Source organism: Esox lucius, chromosome 10 (assembly GCF_011004845.1).
Source record: "Esox lucius isolate fEsoLuc1 chromosome 10, fEsoLuc1.pri, whole genome shotgun sequence".
NCBI lineage: Eukaryota > Metazoa > Chordata > Actinopteri > Esociformes > Esocidae > Esox > Esox lucius.
Window position 1 is genome coordinate 8,134,560 of NC_047578.1, and position 14,858 is coordinate 8,149,417.

Below are 14,858 nucleotides of genomic sequence, written 5' to 3' on the forward strand. Positions count from 1 at the left end.
TAAATGGCAAATCAGGCTCAGGGGTGGTCTGCTGCCACTCAATGAAACACTATGAAACACACACAGACTGTAAACAGCAGTGAGACAGTAGTGAGACAGAGTGGACAATAGTGAGACAGCAAAGAGACAGAGTGGACAGTAGTGAGACGGCAAAGAGACGTTAGTGAGAAAGTAGTGAGACAGTAATGAAACAGCACTGGAAGAGCAGTGAGACAGAGTGGACCGTAGTGAGACAGGAAAGAGACCGAGTGGATTCAGAGTGGAGACAGTGAGCGGTACACAAGGTCACTGCTCTGATGAATCATTTGCAGCACCCCATCACCATGCTGGGACTCAGGCCAGAGGCTCTCATTCATATGCTAATGACCTCAATTTGGCCAAAGGTGTGTCCTTTTAATAGATTCGCTTTAAATGTGTGCGTGTGCGTGTGTGTGTGTGGTTGTGTGTGCACAGAGGGATGTCGAGTGATTATCAACAGAGCATATTATTTTAGTCATTGTTAAATCCGTCAGCTAGCTGAATGGGTGCAATCAACGGGAGATGCAAAACATGAGCAAGCTTGAAAGTGTATCCGGTGGACGCTTGCCTACATCACTAGAGCCAACAGCTGTCTTAAAACCTTTCTCAGCCATTCAAACCACCTGTGTGTGTAGCAGTAACAATAACGACTGGAATAGAATAACACCAAACGTGACCTCATCACGCCGCTTCACTGCACGGTCCACACGTCCATTTTCATCAAGTGTCATTTAACAAGTGGTTAAGCCTCTGTCCTCCATGCCTCACGGCTGTAGACAACGGGCTCTGACGCGCGTCCACCAGGCTGGCACGGGTCCGCTAAGGTGCAGCGGGTCCGCTGGGCTGACGCGTGTGGTCCGCTAGGCGTTAGCTACTGTAGCCTGTCATCCACGTGGTCATAACAGAGGACAGATTAATGGACCGGTCATCGCCGGGTGGCCTTGGTTCAGGTGGCCCGCGCGTCTCTCTTTCTCCAGGCAGATGGTCCTGTCTCAAACCTCCCACACAACACACACAGGGGTTCCTGGGGCTGAATTAGGACCTCCAAGTCGAGGCAGGCACCTGTGGCTCACCCCTCCCCTGCCCTCTCTGTCACCCCATGCCACCACCATAAATAACCCTGCCTCCGGATGGCATCCCCCAGCCAGATCCTCTGCTGCTAGCTGCAGAATGTTTCAATGCCCCCCAAGTTTGGGTTTATATTGACTACAAATAAAGACAACAACAATAGCATACACCCCCCCCCCCCCCCCCCCCCCCACCCCCAGTTAATAGAATATTATAGTCAGTGGCCTTTACTTCTTGTCCATATCAGTCTCCCCGTGTAGCTGGAAAATAAACAGTCTAGCTAATCATGAGAAGCTGGATATGAAATGATTGTACTGGCGGGATGACTAGTGTGTGTGTGTATGTGTCACATCGCACGGGGATTAGGACAGCGTCCTTGAAAGCAAATGACAAGATTACATCAGCTTAAATCCGACTGAAGGTTTAGCTCTCTCCGGGCTGCAAGGAAACCCACCATTGATACAGCCAGGTTGGAGATCTGTGAATAATGCCTTTTAGCATCAGCATGACATTTTCCAGGATGAGAGAATTTTTTTGCAGATTCCTGTAATAACTTGGAGCAGCGTGTATAATCTGAGATTCGGTATAAGGTTAGGAAGAGAGGAGAGATGAAATGGACACAGAGAGGCATGACCGAACAATGAGTGAACACCATAAGTCCACATTGTGGAACTGGGCCAAAGATGGGAAAATACATACTTGAAAGAAACACGTGTGTATCCACAGATGGGCCAGGGCTTCGTATAACTAATATCAAAGCCGCAACCTCAACTCCACAGTGCCCCTGTCAGGCTGTCTGCGAGCAGCTGGAATCATTTGAATCATTTCTTTGAGTGGTGGCCAGTTGAGCCTCTGACCAGATGGACTGGGAGTTAGCGTGGCAGTGTTGGACAAGCATGGGCTGGTTACCAGCTCCAGTCACCTCCCGTACACTGACTAAATAGTGGTACCTCCTTCACACCAAACTCATATCTCACACCACTGCTCCCCCAATACTCTTGGGAAAGAAACGTGCGCCAAAAACGGTAGACTGGAGGATTTCTGACCTGTCTAATGCACTACTCTCTCTCCCGTCCTTGCTTCCCCACTCTGTCTCCCTCCCTTTGTCCTTCCTCCCAATGTCCTTGCTTTCCTTCTCCAACCCTCCCTGTCTGGGTCCCTTCCTTTCCCCGTCTCTCCCTCCCACCGTCTGGGTTCCTCTCTCCCCCTGTCTGGTTCTCCATGCAGCCCGGGTCCCTTCCTGATCTCTCTCCATCCCTTCGCGCTCTCTCCCTCTTTCCCTCTTCCTCCCTCTCTCCCTCTCTCCCTCCCTCCCAAACCACACACTCATATTTACATATGCATATTCAACTTGGCAGATGTAATGTGGAGTCAAAACACCCAAATTCCTGTTCTGCGTCACACACGAGTGCTAATCTGTGTGTGTGTTTCTGCGTATGTTCGTGTGTGTGTGTGTGTTTCTGTGTAGTTTTGTGTGTGTGTGTGTGTGTGTGTGTGTGTAGGGAGCTGGAAAAGATTAGACGATTTTGGGTGTGTGTACAAGTCGAGTCAGCAATCAAACATGGCTCAGACATCCCGAACTAAATTCCTCTGTCAACATCTCCACAGAGATGACACAGAGCCGGGCTGACACAGTGTGACAAAACACGGGCCGTGTCAAACCCTGTAATCCACCTCACTGTGAGCTACATCAACAGGCTTCCAGGGTTTCCAGACCCAGGGAAACACATCACTCCGACCTCATTCCTATTCTCTGCATCATCTCTGCACCTCCTCTGCATGTGGGTGGATGGTATCCCACCCAAAGAGGAGCTGCTGTGTGGGGGCAGGGCACTATCCTTCACGTCCCCCTTTCTCACTCTTCTCGTCAGACCACAGCACTAGAAGTGCTTAGTCAGTACGATCTGTACTGAAAAGGCCTCGAAGTGTGGGAGGTAAAGAAGAGGACACAATGAAGGCTCCACAGCCAGGCCGGCTGAAAGAGACAGCCTTGTACAACTCTTAATGGAGTGCAGATAACACGCTGAGGATAGAGGTCGTGTGCCGGTAACATTACCTTCTTTGCTCTTGAGAGCGCTGAGGTTGGAGGCGTGTTCGGCGCTGGTCGCCTGGACACAGTACGCCTCACGGCTCTGGACTCCACCCCCGCACAGCCCTGTCTGGTTACCACGACGACGGTCCTGCTGGCTTAGCAACATGTCCACCCTGCACTCAGTCCATTCAGTTGTCTTCCAGCTGTACCTGAAGGAGGAGAACCCAGAGACACTGACTAATGAGGACCGGTTTGAAGACGGAAAAGTAACATGCATGAAATGAAATCACATGAAATCACTAAGGACACATGCATTATAGAGTCTCCACCCAAACCGCGTCTGTTCTCTCTCGTGCACTTCTTTCCAATGGGCAATGGTGAAAAGTAATACCCGACATACAGCATAGGACATGGGACACCTCGTGAAGGAAGCCATTCCCACGCAGGTCTTCATATGGAGGGTTAGTGTGAGAGAGAGTGGGTGGGATGCCAAAAGGTTGCACATCGTCTTTACAATTAGCCGTCTAAAGGCCCTCCAGATTCACTGGGGGGGGGGGGGGGACTACAAACCCCTACAAGGTCCCAGCTTGTTCAGCATCATTTACTTTGACGGCACAGAGCACCGAGAACTCTGACTGACTCTATCAAAGCTGTTATTTATGACTCAGTGTGCACATCATGAACGGCTGCTAAGATGAAATGGTACAAAAGCATTGTTCCATTGGCTTAAAAACCCTTGATGTGTTGCTAATCATTTGTCACAGCTTTTTTTCAGCTTGTACGTCTCTTATCGGCAGCGTACCTTAACGTATTGAAGCCCACGACACTACCGTTGAAAAACGCTGCAATCAACCTGTGTTACCCTGCCTATATACATCTCTACAGTAAGCGAGAACAGGCTGTGAAGCTACCAGCCTAGGTGTCAAACCACGCCCTCCACTCATGCCAGGGCACCGTGATTTGCAATCAGGCAAATAAGGTGTGATAAAGTAACGGGGTGACCCTCATTGCCAATTCCAAAAACAGGTTGGTAAATTTTTTTGGCCTGGTGAGTTGGCATAAACCCGCGCGAGTAACTCGCACGAAGATGTCTGCTCGTTTTGTGACTTTAACACAGCTGGTATGGTGTTTTAGGAACTTGCAACGTGCAACGTTGGCATTAACCGCGCGCTGTGTTCCAACTGCGTTTTTCAGAGAGTAAACCAAATAGCGGGCAACCTGGAGGTAATGTGCAATCTGAGCCCTTCTGAGTACTCCAAATAATGTGAATGTAAAAAAACATTGTAATATAAATCCTCAAGCTTCCCCATAAATAGATTTGCATAATTCGGCAGTAATGGGGATGACATAGTTATTCCCTGAGACTGCATACAAGCATTCTCCAACTTAAAATGTTAAGTAAGAAAAGCTTGGCAAAGTCAGTGGAGGACACTGGATTCCCTCTCTTGTCTTGAAGGCATCTAACTGTCTGAACTCTGCTGCTGATGGAATATATTAAAACTACAGAAATTCTTCAGTGACCACAGGCTTTTCATGACACACACACACACATATACACACACACACACATCGTAGGTAATTGATTTTCTTCCTGAATTCATATGTTGTTCCATGTGAAATAGCTGTCAGCTAAGGGGAATCAAATAAATATCTTAACAGATTTAAAAGAAGGAAACAAAATTAGTACGCATTTGAGTTTACTCGTTGGACGTTATGAACTGTGAATCTACAGTTTAGTCGTTTAACAGATGTTCTCATAAAGAGTGACTAAAAGGACCAATTGTGGTTAAGTGCCATGCTCAAGGGCAAAACAACTTTTTTCACATTGTCGGCTCATGGATCCAAAGCAGCTTTGCTTTCAGTTATTGGCCAGATATTGGATCAAGCTATTAGACTCTCTGGCGCTTCCGCTGAAGCTGTGAAGTTGACCTTCAACACACTATATTCACAGCTTGCCTCAAAATCCACAATTCATCTTAAATATCTCCCAAAAGAACATTGTGAACAAAATGTCCCTGAATGGACCTCAGTTGAACGATTCAGCTGCACTGAACAGAAATAAATCATATAATGTAAAGAGCAATCCATTAACTGAGATTTGCACTCAGCACTGAATTAATTCAAGTCTGCCGCAAGGAAATTTGAATGTTTGCTTGGTTTGCGTCAAGGAGAATATCTCTCTCTCAATCTGATCTTCTTCAAACTGAAGAATGGGATTATTGGTCAACGGAAATGTTGTATTGTTTAATACATTGGCTTAAATAATTGGGACAGACCTCAGAACTGAAAACACAAGGACTATGACATATGGGCTAATGATCCACTTACTAACCATACAGTATACAGTTTGAATATTAATTATGCTGTTAGCCCACTATCAGCCGGATATAGCAAGATGCAATCAAAAAGACGATTTATCCTAGTGCTATAAAAGGAAGTCTCTTTCCTTTCACACCAGGGGAGTATAGTTCCGCATGACGTCGCTCAGATTTGCGGGGAAGTAATTTAAGGGGACACGCATGCCGCCACAGACTGCCTGCTGGGCATGAAAGTGATTGGTGTGTCAACATACACATCTGTGTCTGTGTGAGTAGTTAGGAGAGCGACTAGCTCCCTTTCTCCCAGACCTGCTCCATTCATCATCTCCTCCATCGCTGGCAAAGAGCCAAATGCTGGGCCATGTGTTTCCTCTCCAACTCCCTGAAACGCCCCACTCTTGTACGACTCTCTAAACCCTGACCACATGTCTCATTAACCATTCTCTCTTTGTCTCTCTAAACCCTGACCACACCTCTCTTTAACCATTCAATCACCATCTCTCTAAACCCCGGCCACACCTCTCTTTAACCATTCAATCCCCATCTCTCTAAACCCCGGCCACACCTCTCTTTAACCATTCAATCCCCATCTCTCTAAACCCCGGCCACACCTCTCTTTAACCATTCAATCCCCATCTCTCTAAACCCCGGCCACACCTCTCTTTAACCATTCAATCCCCATCTCTCTAAACCCCGGCCACACCTCTCTTTAACCATTCAATCCCCATCTCTCTAAACCCCGGCCACACCTCTCTTTAACCATTCAATCCCCATCTCTCTAAACCCCGGCCACACCTCTCTTTAACCATTCAATCCCCATCTCTCTAAACCCCGGCCACACCTCTCTTTAACCATAATATGGCTGCCTCCCAAAACCCGGACCACTCCTCTCTCCCACCTTTCTCTCAGTCATACGTATATGCCCCATCACTTCGCCAACCAACACACCACCCAGACCCCTCCCGGCCCCATTTCTTCAATCTGTCGCCGACTCTTTCAGCGTCCCCAAACAACTGATCCCATCGTCTCCCCTGTAATCAGCAACGCACCATTACCCCACACAACGAGCCTCCCCTCCCCCTCTCGTGTCTCTCTCCTGCCTGTGGTTTGGACCAGTCAGGCTGGGGATAACACGGCAGCAGCCACCAAACCCCCACAGGCCAAAAGTAATGGGGTTGTTATTGTACCCCCCCCCCCCTCCCAATGTTACTGTGACGACCAGTCTTGTTGTGTTAGATGGTTAGCTTCCTGGAGTTACAGGAGCCGGACATACATGGCCTTGATCACTAAACACACGAACACCAACCACCTTCCGTACGCACAGATGCATTTACTGCTAGAGGCACACCAGTCTCCCTCCACAGAGGTCTGATGCATTATGGGAAAGGGCATATTGTTTTTAGTCGGCGAAGCTATTTGTGGATGCTGGTTTGGCAGCTTAGCCATGGGGGACTATAAACCGGGGAAGGAACAGTCTCCGTCGGACCGCCTGCGCTGTAAAGACGCAGTTCTGTTGACCACCCGCAGGCGTGGATGGGTCGGCCATTTTGAGACGTGTCAGCGTCTTTCACGGCGCCAAGACAACTAACCGACCCCTCAGACGATTCAAGGTACAGCGAACCAACGACACATTTGCTGTTGGTACAAACGGCAAAACACGGTGAGTCAATAGGAGTAGTTACGTGATGCAGGGGGGCACCCCTTCACCCTGGGCGGTACAGGGCTCCCTCTCCTCCAGCTCCGGGCACTCCGTTCCTCCTCCCACTGGGAACTGGCTGACCTGGCGCATGCGCGTGCGCTCCCCCATACGGCCGTTGAGCTCGTAGCAGCCCTTGGAGCAGGGTGACCATTCTGCCCACTCGGTGACCTCACAATCCTTGGTCAGAACGCAGGCCTGGTAGGTCACCGGGAGGGACTCCTGAGAGCACAGACTGGAAGGAGGAGACAAGGGGTTAGGGGTCACTGTCCAGCCAAAGGAATCAGGAGAGGTGTTCCAACAAGGCCTGAGACCGTCGCAAAATTCTCCGTCAATGGTAACTCATTCTGAATTAGCCAAATATCACCTGAATGTCTGGCTCTGTGATTGACTTTACAGCACATTTGATCACTCACTCACACACACACACTCCAGGTATTTTACACAATCACCATGGTCACACGGTTTCTCACATAACGTACACACAAAAACACACACACACAAATGCGCTCTTCTGAGTCAGTTAGCACACCCTCTCATCCCAAATAACAAACCAAATCTGAGATAGAAGATGCATGCGATTATAGATTTGTGCAGCTTTGCAGGCAGATAAACACCCTAATACTGATTATTCTTTGACCTAATTTATTTTCTACCAGGAATTCTTCCTCAAGCATTATTTGAATGTGTGGTTAACTCAATTCTAATATCCATTTCAATTAAGATTTTAATCAAAAGAAATATTCCTGTGATATTTTTTAATTAAATAAGCAGCCAATCATCTATGGTCTGCTTTTTATGTAATATAAGCAAGAGATAATATTGCAGATGAAATCCTTTTGGCAGACTCCTTAAAAGTTTCTCAAAATGAACGCAACTTGAAGCTAAAACACTAACGTATAACTATCATATTATTCTACATTTCAGAGTACATTTCATTTGAGAATGCTGATATATGCACGACACAAATGCTAGCCTAGCATGTAAGAAAATAGATTTAGGTCACTGTAGAGTATCAGTGGTTCCCAAGCATTTTCTGTTTCTCTACCACCAGCTTTACTTTGCCCAGACTGTCTTTGAAGTACCCCCCATGTTCAATTGACCAGTAAGCCTATAGTCTCATGAGTCATCTTAAGTAAACCCTGTAGTCCTAACACCCCTGGCTGGGGACCACAGGAGTAGATGTCCAAGTCTCACATAAGGCCTTCAAAATAAGGCATTTTAGGCATATTTCCTGTTTTCCCTTTGATACGGCTCCCAGGGCTTTTCTTTCATCTCAGCTGTCCCTCAGTGTAGGTTTTTGTGTAACACAGACCAATGTGTTTAGAATTTTGTGGGATGTTCTACAGCCCTGTAAGATAATAGCGTGTGAGATGGACAGGCAATCCACACTGTAATGGGGAGGTGATTTTGTACAATCATTTTAAATTAGGAAAAAAATATATAAAATTCCACAGGAGGTTGAATATATTTTTCATACATACCAAATTGGAGAGTTTCAGGGGCCTGCAACAATTGGTGCCCAGGATGCACTTGGCAAAGATATTATAACAACGACTTATTTTAACAATTTTTTTTAAATATCTTCAAAATAATTGCTGATGGGTTAAAGCAAAGCCTTTTCTTTGAATATGCAACCCATGTTTTGACCATCAAAACTCGCAGATCTTTGCTAATATTCAGTTTTGTTGGAATGCTGCAACTGTCCACCAGTAAAATGCACTTCTCTCTTTTTCTCTTTCTGTCTCTCGCTCTCTCTCTCTTTTAATAGGCTGGAATCGGTTGTCTCTCTATTTTTGTCAGTGATTTCATGATTGCTTTGCAAGCTGGGGCTTTTTAACTGGTGAGAGATTTCAAATGGATGATTGTGTGACTGGAGTGGCTCAATATGTTCAGGGGGATCTGTGATAGATTTTGTGAGTAGCTCCAATCAAATACCTCAAAATCCACATTACTCTTCACTTTAAAGCAGGATTATTAAGAGAATATACATTTCTCCACTTAATCCTGAGATAGGCCACACAGAGAAGATCACAGAGATGAAAAATATATTTGAAGATGGGAATATGGTTGTTAACCCGTAAGTTAAACGATTTATGATTTATTCTGATCAACTCCCTGTAGCTTTTTTTCCTTCTCTCCAAACCGTATGAAAGCAGTCTCGTGTCCCTTTAAGAGAGTAGCAGCATCAGATACAGAATGGGGACAACAGTACATGTATTTCACATCAATACGTTTACATAATTGGCCAGAATGAAACGAGCCTTGAAGGGATCTGTGTTACCATCACCCAAACACCCTTATCAGACCAGGTCATCCCAGTGATTAAAGGTGTTGTATGTAAAATATACTCTTCATGCATTACTCCAAGCTTACAGCAACACTGTGAAAACGTCTTGATGTGATAATCCACCTCATTTTATTTGACTGCAGACAAATATTTTAAATGCCACACACATACGTGGAAATTACAGTCCTAAAACAGCTTTTAAGATTGATTGATTCGCCCCAAATGTTGTGCTGCCCAGCAATGGCCAATGTGCTTGATCCAAAAGCCTCTCTCTCTTATTTAGAATAGGCTATTGTTGACTCAATAGGCCGATTTGGAAGCCTACAGACAGATTAGTCTTATTTTTTGGCAGGAGCCATTTGATTTCCAACTGTGATTTCCATGGATTGTATTTGAACCTCTTTCCATGGATTGTAAAAGACCTGTTTTTTGTGTCTTGATGTTCACTGGCAGACTATAAGATTGGGCTACACACAATTCACATCTAGTAAATGTTATTTTAAGAGGGTTATTGATCCTCTCTGGTTAAATTGTATTCATACTCCTGGTAAGGTAGCCGTTTCTGCCTCATGTAATTTCTTTCTGATCACAGAGGCGTAAAACAAGGATGCCCAATTAACTGTACCTTTTTATTAACACTTGATTAAAATGAATCATTAGCTATTCCAATGTTTTCATTTGGAGGTAATGGTAACTCTATAACAATTTTAAATTAGCTTCACGCCATAGAAATAATGAACTTCTGTTGGTTCTTTGGAAGATGAGTTTAATGGAGAATAAATCCTTAATGGATAGAAAACCAAAAAAACTGCTGGCTCTTCATACTCAAACTCATACTTCAGAGAAAAAAGCTCTACTTACTGAGAGTTTGGGGAAAGGAAGTTGCAAAAAATACGCATACATATTTTACACACAGAGTAAACAAGCAGTTAAATTAATATTAATAAGCTGTGTGTGTTACTCTCACATGTCCTTTTATTCTCCAAAGGGATTTTTTTTGCTTATAATTTCCAGCAAAGAGAAATAATTTGGGTGTATGTTCAATGAACTAATGAGAAAAGACAGTGCGAAGAACAAGAGGAAGAAGAACAAAATAAAGCTCAAGAAGCAAAAGGACAAGAAGAAGAAGCAGAACAAAAAAAAGAAGCTGGAGAAGAAGTAGAAGAACAAGAAGTAGAAGAACAAGAAGAAGGAGAAGAATAAAAAAAGAAGCAGAACAAGCAGAAGAACAAGAAGAAGCAGAAAAAAAGGAAGCAGAACAAGAAATAGAAGAACAAGAAGAAGGACAATGATGACTATAAGCACCTACTACCACAATTATTTCAAGGAAAGGCTTACCACAACCCATCAGCATATTCAACATGCCATACCTCTTTCTCTTGGATTCACCATGACATATTAGCAAGACAGAGACAAGCTTATCGTGTTGGACAGTTCTGAAGCACAGAACACTTAACATTGTAATAGAAGTACTGGCTGAGAATCCGCTTGTCATGGAATTATGCTCTTTGGGACTGTCGTGTCAGTTAGAAGCTTCCACAGTCTGACTCTTTATACTCTTGTCGTTCTCTCTTCCTGCAATCCAAATCAACCCGGCGGAGCGACAACAAGTGACAAGGAATTTCCATAACAGACCCACAGACACATGGCTACTTCAAACAATGGGACATGGACAATGAGACCTGAGACAGACGTGAGGAATGGATGAGACAGTCATCCTGAAGCCACTGTGGTGCAGAATGTTAGTGAGACCTGAGACAGTGAGGAATGGAAGAGACAGTCATCTTGAAGCCACTGTGGTGCGGAATGTTAGTGAGACCTGAGACAGACGTGAGGAATGGAAGAGACAGTCATCCTGAAGCCACTGTGGTGCGGAATGTTAGTGAGACCTGAGACATTGAGGAATGGAAGAGACAGTCATCCTGAAGCCACTGTGGTGCGGAACGTTAGTGAGACCTGAGACAGTGAGGAATGGAAGAGACAGTCATCCTGAAGCCACTGTGGTGCGGAATGTTAGTGAGACCTGAGACAGTGAGGAATGGAAGAGACAGTCATCCTGAAGCCACTGTGGTGCGGAATGTTAGTGAGACCTGAGACATTGAGGAATGGAAGAGACAGTCATCCTGAAGCCACTGTGGTGCGGAACGTTAGTGAGACCTGAGACAGTGAGGAATGGAAGAGACAGTCATCCTGAAGCCACTGTGGTGCGGAATGTTAGTGAGACCTGAGACAGTGAGGAATGGAAGAGACAGTCATCCTGAAGCCACTGTGGTGCGGAATGTTAGTGAGACCTGAGACAGTGAGGAATGGAAGAGACAGTCATCCTGAAGCCACTGTGGTGCGGAACGTTAGTGAGACCTGAGACAGTGAGGAATGGAAGAGACAGTCATCCTGAAGCCACTGTGGTGCGGAACGTTAGTGAGACTCACCTGAGGGCTTCGGTTTTGCCACTCCTGTGGACACAGGTCACCTCCCTGGTCTGGTAGCCCACCTGCAAGTCCCAGAACTTCCCTCCCTGTCTGTTCTGTCGGTTTCTGTTCCTCTTCTTCTTGATCAGCTCCCTGGTCTCTGGGTCTTTCACTTTCCCCCTCTCCCTCACCCTCTCCCTCACCCTCTCTCTAACCCTCTCACTGACTCTCTCTTTGTTCTTCCCGCGTCCTTCTTTTGCAGTCTGTCTGCCTTTCCTGGCCTCCTTTCTCAGCTCCCTTCTTCCTTCCTTTCTTTTCAACCTTTCCTCTTTGCTGAGTCGATGCTGTCGCGGGACGGCAGCCTTTTTGCCCTCTTTACCCTCTCTCTCCTTGCGTGGCTGGCGAGGGACAACAGCGTCTCTGCCCTCACTGGTGGCCGGGGCCTGCCTGGCCGAGCGGGGCGGTGGCACGGAGCAGGGCCCCCAGGGACCCACTTTCAGACTGTAGAGGCTCTCCGGGCCCTCACAGGGACTGGGCTGACACGTCTGGAACTCTGTCAGGTTGGGACACGCCGAGCCGCCAAACAGGGGCGGCGCCAGGACATAACGGATGCGGTTCTGCAGGCCCGTGCCGCACGTCTTGGAGCAGGAGGTCCAGGGGGTGAACTCGGAGACGACGCAGTCCCGCGGGCACGGAATCAGACAGGCCTGCTCCAGCCTGGGCTTGGGCTCAAAGTACTCGCATATCGCCGCGTCCTCCGCCGGCACGCCGTCCGCCTTCTGGACACAGCCCACCTCGCGCGTCTGGATGCCCTCCTCGCCGCGGGTGCACACAGCCGGGCGCTGGACCGCCCCGGGGCTCCGCATGGACACGGGCACACACTGGTTCCAAGCTCCCAGCTGCCAGTCGTACAGGTCTCGGTGCCAGTCGCAGACGCGGAAGCAGCTCTGCTGGCTGTCCGGCCGCTCGGCCTGGTCACAGTTGGTGTGGAGGGTGGTCCAGCCTTCGGAGTGGGCGCACCACACCGCCCGGCTCTGGCTGCCCCCCTGGCCACACTCGCTGCCCATGCAGCGGCCCCACGGACCTGAGAAGCAGAGGGTCATGGTGTCATAGGAGGTTCGGAAAAGGATAAACTATCAGATCAGTAAGTCGAAATATCATCCGATATATGTAATCTGTACGGGAGTCATGCAGAGGGCAGAGGGAACTCATCCTTGTCGGATTAGACCATCACTGAACAGCCATAAATCTCTTCAATATTACAGTCAGGACACATTTTGTCAATCAAGACTTGACATTTGACTTTGATCAAAAGTCGCAGGGCAGCTTATAAGGAATTAGTATCCTCACCTTCTTATGACTCAAAGCGCCTTGAACGGCCAGGGAACAAAGCTGTAGCGCTGCTGTGCCCACAGTAATGTGTTTACAGATCGAACACAAACAACCAAAGTGCAGTACTTCCAGATAAATAATGTCCTTGCTCGAGCCCTAAATCACACTCATACACACACATACACACACATACACACACATACACACACATACACACACACACACAAACACTGACTAAATCACTCCACCAACTGCAATTTTGGGATTGCACTTCCTTTCTTCACGATTTATGATAATCCAATTAAATGTCTAGGTAAACATAAAGCACCGAGCAGGTAGACACCCGGAGGTCTGAGAGAAAGAGAGAGAGAGAGAAAGAGAGAAAGTGAGGAGAGAGAGAGCCCTGCAAGCAAACACCGCATAACCACTCTGCCTGGATCAATGCTCCTAGGAAATGTATGAGACAGAAGGTACAGGGGTCAGTGGTAGCATATTGTAGCTAAGCAGTCAACCAACCAATCCATCAATCAACATGACAATCAATTAATCAATCAACCAATCAAGTATGTATGGAGGATCAGCAGGGCTTCTGATAAGGGTAATAGCCTTTGACATCATCGCTGTTAATGGGCCTGTTTTGGTGGTGCTGAAAGGACAGCTCCGCCTCGTGGGGAGGAAACAGCAGAGTTCAAGTGCTGCTACAAATATCATCCAATATATACATATATATACATATATCATCCAATATATCTCCCACTACCTATAGTTTTATTAGATTCTTCCCTATAGTTCTATTAGATTCTTCCCTATATTTCTATAAGACCCTTCCCTATGGTTCTATAAGACCCTTCCCTATGGTTCTATTAGACCCTTCCCTATGGTTCTATTAGATCCTTCCCTATGGTTCTATTAGACCCTTCCCTATGGTTCTATAAGACCCTTCCCTATGGTTCTATTAGATCCTTCCCTATGGTTCTATTAGACCCTTCCCTGTGGTTCTATAAGACCCTTCCCTATGGTTCTATTAGACCCTTCCCTATGGTTCTATTAGACCCTTCCCTATGGTTCTATTAGATCCTTCCCTATGGTTCTATTAGACCCTTCCCTATGGTTCTATAAGACCCTTCCCTATGGTTCTATTAGATCCTTCCCTATGGTTCTATTAGACCCTTCCCTATGGTTCTATAAGACCCTTCCCTATGGTTCTATTAGACCCTTCCCTATGGTTCTATTAGATCCTTCCCTATGGTTCTATTAGACCATTCCCTATGGTTCTATAAGACCCTTCCCTATGGTTCTATTAGACCCTTCCCTATGGTTCTATTAGACCCTTCCCTATGGTTCTATTAGATCCTTCCCTATGGTTCTATTAGATCCTTCCCTATGGTTCTATTAGATCCTTCCCTATAGTTCTATTAGACCCTTCCCTATAGTTCTATTAGATCCTTCCCTATGGTTCTATTAGATCCTTCCCTACAGTTCTATTCGGCCCTTAGTTCTATTCGGCTGGCCCTGATGTATTCTGTTGCGTTGAGCAGGAGAGGGAGAACCTGTGCAGCTCATCGTGTGAGAGGGCGAGCCGCTCAGATAAATCAGTATCACAAAAGTGGGCCACGAGCTGAAGAATCCCCCTTGCAGTTATCAACACCAGAACCACCCCCGTCTCTAGTGTCTTTCTGGTAGGCCAGAGTCGGGG

The 14,858-nt window shown here is 46.6% G+C and overlaps 1 protein-coding gene across 2 annotated transcripts in view; it reads right to left on the reverse strand.

Annotated features, from left to right (window-relative positions):
- thsd7aa (thrombospondin, type I, domain containing 7Aa) overlaps nt 1–14,858 on the reverse strand; it is a 98,583-nt gene that overhangs the window by 43,687 nt on the left and 40,038 nt on the right. For both annotated transcript variants that reach the window (XM_010873411.4, XM_034294743.1), the window contains exons 2-4: nt 11,852–12,914; nt 7,119–7,367; nt 3,143–3,327 (exon numbers count right to left, since the gene is read on the reverse strand). In XM_010873411.4, coding sequence (XP_010871713.2) covers nt 3,143–3,327; nt 7,119–7,367; nt 11,852–12,914 — 1,497 coding nt within the window. The remainder of the gene's footprint in view (nt 1–3,142; nt 3,328–7,118; nt 7,368–11,851; nt 12,915–14,858) is intronic.